The sequence below is a fragment of the Montipora foliosa genome, chromosome 11 (genome assembly GCF_036669935.1).
Source record: "Montipora foliosa isolate CH-2021 chromosome 11, ASM3666993v2, whole genome shotgun sequence".
Lineage (NCBI taxonomy): Eukaryota > Metazoa > Cnidaria > Anthozoa > Scleractinia > Acroporidae > Montipora > Montipora foliosa.
The window spans coordinates 33,967,829-33,976,011 of record NC_090879.1 but is presented as its reverse complement, the minus strand read 5'-3'; the positions used below and the strand labels follow the sequence as shown (position 1 = coordinate 33,976,011).

At 39.4% G+C, this 8,183-nt stretch overlaps 2 protein-coding genes across 3 annotated transcripts in view; one reads left to right on the top strand and one right to left on the bottom strand.

Annotated features, from left to right (window-relative positions):
• Positions 1 to 568: 568 nt before the first annotated feature.
• On the top strand, positions 569 to 2,633 carry LOC137975703 (uncharacterized). 2 transcript variants are annotated; one of them, XM_068822856.1, is made up of 2 exons: positions 569 to 906; positions 1,021 to 2,633. In XM_068822856.1, the coding sequence occupies exon 2, from the start codon at positions 1,053 to 1,055 to the stop codon at positions 1,869 to 1,871; it is 819 nt and encodes a 272-aa protein (XP_068678957.1). In that variant the 5' UTR covers positions 569 to 906; positions 1,021 to 1,052; the 3' UTR covers positions 1,872 to 2,633. The 2 variants fall into 2 exon arrangements, with proteins under 2 accessions (XP_068678957.1, XP_068678958.1); XM_068822857.1 differs by having other exon boundaries at positions 1,017 to 2,633.
• Positions 2,634 to 5,365: 2,732 nt separating this feature from the next.
• LOC137975178 (E3 ubiquitin-protein ligase RNF14-like) overlaps positions 5,366 to 8,183 on the bottom strand; it is a 7,887-nt gene continuing 5,069 nt past the window's right edge. Inside the window, exon 2 of the mRNA XM_068822263.1 lies at positions 5,366 to 8,183. This exon is cut by the window's right edge and continues 576 nt beyond it. The gene's annotated coding sequence lies outside the window, so the exon portion shown is untranslated.

Sequence of the window (8,183 nt, the reverse complement as noted above, 5' to 3'; positions counted from 1 at the left end):
TATATTTATTATTTGCCAAATTAAATGGCGCTAATAATATATCCTGTCTTTTTGAGTCTTCCCTGCATATCTTGTGCCCAGTTATTTTAGCATAATGTGAGATATTCACTCTCCGATTCAGTAGCATGGTTTTTCCTTTTTATTCATTAAACCGCGGATTTTTCCTCTTTTTTTTTTTTTTGCGGCCTTTCCATTAAGTCTTTGTTTGCATCAAACAAGCGCCATGGCAAATTACTAATCATTAACTGAATCTTTCTAATTCTGCATTTTTTAGCTGTAGCAGAGAGGATTTGTCCTGGAGCGCAACATATAATATAGAATTCGGAATATAATGATACTGGTTTCTTGATTTTATACTTATGCGAAAAATTCCTTAAGAACGGTAAAACATTTGTATGGCGCGAGATAGAATTTTGCATTAAATGCTGATATATTGGTCGAAAATATTTCAGAGAATATTGTTTATCTTTGTTGCTTAGTGAACAGACAGCGTAACACCTGCTGTTAGATATAAATGGGGGTATGCGTAATCCATCAGAGTAAACACAGAAAATTCACCTGCTAAGCTTTTACATTCTCAAGAGTGAAAGCTGGTTGGAGCGATCGATTGTAGAAAGATGATTGGTCTTGTTTGAGTAGCGTTTTCATAGTTAAGATAATCACATGATTATTCGCTCTCCATTTTTCGTCGACGTAAAAAAGAAAATCTCTTGTAGCAACCATCCTTGAAAGCAAAAAGCTTTTTATTTTTGTTCAAAACAAACCTCGTCGAGAATGATCGAATTCGATATGCCTCCATTAACACAAAATATAAAACAAGCTTGAGGAAACGGAAATTTGTCTGTGTGTCAAGAACTGAAAACTCATTCAAATTAACTGTATAAACATCTTATGAACTACGACACGGTAAGTTGTTTGAACGCTAATTGGTGGCTGGTGTTAACATTTACTTAACTGTACTTAACGTGTAGGATCTGTTGATGCTGATAACTCTAGTGCTAATATTTTTTTGCAAGGCAGATAATTAAAGTTTGCAAATACTGAAGCGGGAAATGGGAGACAAGGAAAAATTGAAAATAGGAAATCTCGGAGCTAACGTAATGGAAGAAACTCAAATTTTAAGACGGTTGGGAGGCATGAAAAGACAAACAGATCACTTTGTGGCGAAAGTGCAGGCTGAGCAAAACCTGTTGGCCAAAAGGTTCTTGGTTCATCTCAACCGAAGCAAACAAATAGCCGAGAAAAAAGACGCCGTTATGAAAAGTTTTAAATCGACCCACTGGGAACGAGAGTTGGAAAGTCGACGGTCTGAACTTGTGGTGGACTCGAGAGAATTTTCCGCTAAAAACGGACGCGTTTTCCGAGACTTCGGTGAAAAAGATGAACATCAAAACCCTTCTCTTGTCCTGAAAAGAATGCAAGAAAGGTTTGAAGTGCCGTATAAAAAGATGTATTCCTTCGACATAAGAGAATTTGAAAGACCAGCGACAGTATTGGACATGAGATGCAAATTGTGGCAACGAATTTCGTACTGCGCTGACAGAAAAGAACGGGCCAAGAGTGCATGCTCTCCGACGGGGACCGAAATCTGCAAAGCCCCAAGACATATTCTGATGGCTCACTATAGAGCTTTGCAGTATTTAGGCATGGAAGCGAATCTTGTTCACCCTCCAAGCAGACAACCACAAATCGATATGGAGGCTTTGAAAAATTATCGCAACAGAGAAACAGAAACTGAAAGACGGGCGGTCCTTAAGTTCACTGAAAGTTTAAAAGCGTTCAAGATAGCGCCTGGTCCGGGACAAGTTATATACGACGCTAACAAACTGTACGGAGAATTAACCAAACTAAACAGCAAGCTGAGTAAATAATTTTCGAACTTTGATTTAAAGCTATTGATTAATTAAATTATTAAAAATAGCATTATTATTACCTTGAGATACTTTCAAAATGGCTTTCATTGCAGAAAACCTGTCGTTTATAATCAACAGACCAAAAGCATTATGTCATATAGGATATTTCAGCTTCCGATGATCGATCGACAGGCGTTTCACTGCCTTTTTTCAGATGCTAAATAAATTTTAAAACAAACTGTAGAGGGGAGGGGTGACAGAAGCATTCTTTTCCTTCCTTGTCCCTATTCCCCGCTCCTATTAGGGAACGCAGATGTGCGAGGGCGGGCTCAGAAAATTTACTATTATAACGGCTCTCTTGATTGGTTCAGAAAACAATAGGCTCGACTTAAAAGCATCAGAAACAAAATCCCTCAATTCTAAATTTAACGGTCCGTGCTGTTAGTTAAGACCCCCAATATTGTCCAGTCATAGGGTATACTATCTGGGAGAGACAATTCTTGGTTTGCATCCACGGGATGAGACGTCCATGAAATGGCCCTACGAGTTTTGCATAAAGATCCCCAAAAGACATTTTACTACATTTTTCTATGAACCAACATGGTAATAGTGACGTCAGATGCAAACCATCAATAAAATACTTTTTCAATGTACCGAGTTAGGCTTTGCGATTTTCTGCAATTACAGTTTTTCCAGGGTCCATTTATATGCATCTCGGAACCAAATGCTGGGAAATGCAAGGGAAGTGTCAGCGGGTTTTGCGTAGTTTAACATCACTAAACCCCCCCCCCCCCTACCCCCCACTAACGGGTATTTTTCTTAATTAATCCCCATTCAAAGCCTGTTCCAGTCAAACCGTAATGTGACGTTGGTTTTGGATCGAGCTCTTGACCTGTAAGCTGGACAAATACCTAGCTATTTTTCTCGTTGTTTACGGCTACAAACGCAACCTAACAGAACCCAAAAAGTGAGAAATAGAGTTTGACAAGGCGATATCATGTACAATTATTTACACGCAACCTTTAGCCGCAGACTTTCTTTCCTTCTTTTTGTCAACGAGAGACACTGGTTTCCCTTCAGGAGCTGAGCTGGTTAATTCGCTTTTTTCACCCCACCCCATAATACAATAAGTAAACTTGTATTGTATTTATGTACATACCATTTCCCCCCCACCAAAAAAAAAAGTATTGCATTATGGTTGGATGGTAAAAATAGCCAAATAATGAGATCAAGCCTTTACGTGATTATACTTGGCGAGAGTAGTGGACCCCTTAAGGGTTTTCAATGGTCATACCAGAAGTCGCAAGCAGGTTATTCTCGCTTGAAAACGTAAGGACAAAAAGTGGAATTGGGGTTGGAGGTTCCACGCTGGATTTGCGCAACAGCATTCCCTTTCCCCTCAAAAAAAAAAAAAAAAAAAAAAAAAAAAAACAGGCAAAAACATTCATCCCATCAAATGGCTTCAGTGTGCAGACAGACAAACAAGAAACATGCAGAACGTGCAGCCCCATCGTTCTTCCAAATTAAACCCTACGATTGAGGGAAAGCCTTTGCCTGAAGAGATTTTACTATACCCTTTCCCCCTAAGGGGCAAAAGTGATCTGCGTCTACTCAAAAACCGTGTTCCATTTACTCCTTTGCGTTTTAAGGGTGACACAAATTTTACTCTGTCTAATGCTAATCTCATCGAAAGGGAATCCCTTACACGTAGGGGTAAGAGGGTTAAAGTGGTACTACGACCAAAAAAAAAATTTGTTTTTCCTTTGGATTTCAAAACTATGTTAACTGAACACTAACTCACCCAAGTTTTAAGTTCTGATTTTAAAGAGACACCTGTTTATTTTAGCTGGAATTTTCTTATTTATTGGTCCGCCATTACTAACTTTAAAATCTTGAGAGAGCTGGGTCGAGGAGAAAATGACGTCAAACACTCACTAGTTTAAGAATGCAATGCGTGTGTACGCGGCCTAATTAATATGCAGCACGGGAGTTTCGGGCTTTCAGACTTTTCAACCCGTGTTTTGCATATATAATAAATTGCGTTTACACCCTGAAATTTTAAGCTAGTGAGTAAATGACGTCATTTTCTCTAGATCCAACCCTCTGAGGTCCAATCGGCCAGTTTTGAACGTGATTAATGGCGGACCATGAAATCGAAAACTTACACTCAAATTAGACAGCCTTTGGATAAAACTCAAAGCTCAAAATTTTTCCAGTAAGGTGTCGAGCGAACACACTTTCAAAATCTGAACAAAAAAGGGAAATGATTTTTTGATCATAGTACCACTTTAAGACGGTCACCACAGTGATGGTAAATATCACCGCCAGTGTTCCAATGAATCAAACCCTTTCCCAGCTCCCAAGAGTACTGTTTATAGAATATTACTCTGCCCATTTTTTTTTTCTTAGGGACGAAAGGGCAAGAAACAAAAAATAGGTTCGTCTTCTTTTGCGCCGACCGTCGAGACCATATCATATGGAAGCTCTTGACTATGAGCTCCCGTATCATTTCACTTTAGGTGTGCAAATGGTTTTTAGACCGCTGAAACTAATCTTTTTGTTTAATCACGCAGCAGTGAAACGACCACAAAATAAATTCCAACTAAGTAACAGTGAGGAGGGGGCATCTCGTTTATTGATCAGATAACACCAAGTAAGTCAAAATAAAGTAGTAATGTGCTGATCAGCAGATGCCGTCGAATGCCAACTCCTTGCAACAAAAACTCTTAATTCTACATCTAACCACAAGTGTAATATTACTACATACCAGTGCAATGGAGAGCCGCATACCGCGGACAAAATTCGTTGGCACCTCACGCATAACACTGCAACAACGTGAAAAATTACATTAGTTCAAGGGCAATTCTCTGTACTGCATAGCTTCTCACCCTCTTGGCGAGAAGTGAGGAGGAGTTCCCAGGAGCGAGTTCGCCTAGGAAATTTTCAAAGTTGACTGAAAGACTTGTAACAAGCAGCTTTTTTCACATTTTGTACATCCACAATCGTCTTTATGAGCATAGATGCTTGAGATCAGCACTTTCTCTACAGGAAACGGTGAATATGATATGTGAAACGCGAGATAAAAACCCCATGCACGCTTTTGTTGAAAAATAATTTGGGGTAAAAATATTTTACAGACATTTGAAAACTTGGAAGATCCTTTTTTTATACAATGAATTAAGGATACGTGCGAATGATATAATATTTGTGATTTCCTCCTTGCTCACCATATAGGGAAGATATCTGCTTAAAAACATTGCTTTTGTTATCGAAATGTGCCAACCACAGGAACAAAACCAAAAGACCCTTTGTTTCGACAGCCAATGGGGCTCTGGTTGGCACATTAATGACAATAGGTGACGTCAACGATGCCTTCCCTATAGTCTCCAGTAGCTCAGTGGTTAGAGCAACCGACAAGATCAGGGATGGTCGTGGATTCAAATACTATATGGTACTCAGATTTTTTTCCGACTTTTCGACGGAATTATGAAGTTACCATGAAGGTTAAACAAAATCCAGTCCACTGCGAGTTCTGACTTTTAATATTCTTTGTCTTATCTTCAACAGCGTCCTTCGGATTGAAGGACCGAGAACGAGTTTTTCTCCCATTACGGGAGAACGATTTTTCCGTAATGAGCACGCGCATTAGATTTGGAGGTCACATGTTTTTCAAGCGTGCATGCTCAGAACGGAAAACTCGTTCTCCTACTAGTACTCCAATCTGAAGGTTGCCAATATGATGGCGAACGATGAGGCTTTTATTTATTTATTTATTTAGTAAGTTATTTAAATATCTTCTCCAGTCTCATTAAGATAACACAATGACTATATAGAATAGAATGACAAGAAAAAAACATGATTTAAATTAGGACAATTAAGTACAAGTCATATGAAAGGAGAGGAGACTGGGCACATCTACAGTATGTCCAAGAAAGTAGGAAAATAACAAAAAAAAAAGAAATATAATAGGGATAACATAGCAGTAACATTGGGCAAGATAATAATAATACTGAGCTTTTTTGACTAGTTTTTCTTTTCAAATCTTACCTATCACCGTTGGGCAGAATCTCCAAAATTGTGTACGAAACGAAGTTATACACAATTGGTTGGCAGATGCACTATACGTACTATAAATATGTACCCCAGATATTAAGGACGGTGCCTACTATTGTTATCGCGCAATTACATGTACGTTCTGGGCATATCGAGATACTCGAGTTTCCTATCGGTGATCCTTACTACAGGGTCCTGAAGGGGTAAAATAGGAACTGGGATTGGCCTGGTTTTGCCCTGGGAAAATGGAACTGAGTCACTGGGACTGGGATTTGCTCACTGGGAATTGGGAAAAAAGAAATGAAATGGGAATGGGATAATTATCTTCAAGCGTGTTCAGTCTATGATTAACTAATTCCCTTAGTTTGGAAAACACCAGAAAACGTTATTTAATATTCTTAAATATTATATAACGTTTTCTGGTGTTTCTGATGCCCATGTCTTGCCCTCGAATTGCGGTCAATAATGTTTGAGTAATCTCGTATGACCCTCGTAGTCAAATCTTTTCGCTCTTCGAGAGGAAAGGAAAGCAACAAACTGTGCACAGCGGTTGCAACCAAGCCAAAGTCTCTGAGCATGCGTATACGTTTGTGTACAAGCTAAATGGCGGGAGCAGATCAACCTCGTCCCCAGGGCCTTCTCCTCTGCGATTTTCAAAATGGCGGCGAGACGGGCCACCATTTTGAAAATCGCAGAGGAGAAGGCCCTGGGGACGTGGTTGGGGAGCAGATGGCTCGTCGTGCAGAACTGTTGTTGTGTTGTTGTGGAAATCAGGTATATTTCGGCTCAAAATGTTGTTCTTCACACCGAGAACTGTAAACTAGAATTACTGTTGGATTGTTCAGTAACCCAGGTGGAGAAGAATATTCGCAGAATGTGTGGCATAGATGAATCAAATACATATAGACACAGAGGATTTCCAGATTTTGCCCTGGAAATGTTTTACATCGATTTCATTGAAGGAGGGATCTCAGAAAAGCCCCCTTTGTGCTTAGTACTAAAGAAAGAATTGGAAATGTTCCAGAGGGCTTCGTGCACTTCATTGTCTGTCGAGGTGATTCAACGCCAAGTCATGTTTCAGAAAGGCTCTGTAAGACCTGTAAATATCATGTTTAAACAGAGATCGCCAAGTGTGCCAGAAACAGAAGCCCCACGGTCATGTACCTCATCAGGAAAGCAACTGCCACAGGAAAAGATCGTAAATAAATCCACTGACTCTGGGAGTGACAAATAATAAAATTTGCCAAAACCGCTTAAGGTTGAGAGAATTGCTGTTACAGACAAACGACACAAGGCTGTCGAAAGATGGAATAAGAATTGAATGCCAACGATGTGGGAAATCTCCGAAATTGGACGACTGTAAAAGGACTGCCGCAGGTCATTTAAAATACTTCGGCGAGTTCATAATTGTAATCCGCCGAAGGCCAATGAAAAACCAAAGAAAATCAATGAGTATTTCGAGCCTACGGAGAAACGACAAAACATTTTGGCAAGCGATGATGATCCCGAACAAAGTTGCTTATTTCAAACAAGTGGTTCTCTTCTAGAGAACATCACGTGACAATGGACAATGGATAGAGAACGACTTATTTTGCAGCATTTATTTACAATAGATATTTTTCAATTTGTTTATATCCAAATAGTGACAATGTCTTCATAAAAGAAATGAACGATTTTATAACATGTACTTTACAGTGCGACGCGCCTTACCGTTGCCACCTAACTGATTTTTTACAAATTATCGGCCAGTCAGGATGTGTGAATTTGATTGACAGTCATGCCTCCTTGCAAAGTTCGCACACTTGTAAGTTGAACACCGTTGCATAGCCCGTTGCATGGGTTGTTGAGTTGACGTATTTATACATAATTGTCAACTGTGAAAGTTAGTTGAGTGGTCACGGTAAGGCGGGTTATTGAGAATGTTCTCGTTACCACATATTAAAAAAAAAAAAAAAAGAATGGAAATGTAATTTTAAAAGTTGCTGTTGATATTGTTTTAAGGCTTGACCTTCAAAGAAAATAAAAGTTTAAATTACCACCTTAATATATGCCGTGAATCTTCGGGACATCGTCCGGGGTTGTTTTCGAAAGAGGTAACCAGTCGCAATTTCAAAAAATGTGACAACGTGAAAGCAAAAGATCTGGTTGGTGCCCCCCCCCCCCCCCCTTCCCCCTTCAGGACCCTCTTACTAATAGAGAGATATTTTTGCGCGATTTAAAACTAACCGGAGAAAGTTGATCTTAGTAACTACTCTTGGTATCCAAAAAGAAAATTGG

What these genes read in the sequence shown, in the direction of transcription:
- LOC137975703 (XM_068822856.1), top strand. Translation starts at nt 1,053, where the DNA reads ATGGGAGACAAGGAAAAATTGAAAATAGGAAATCTCGGAGCTAACGTA.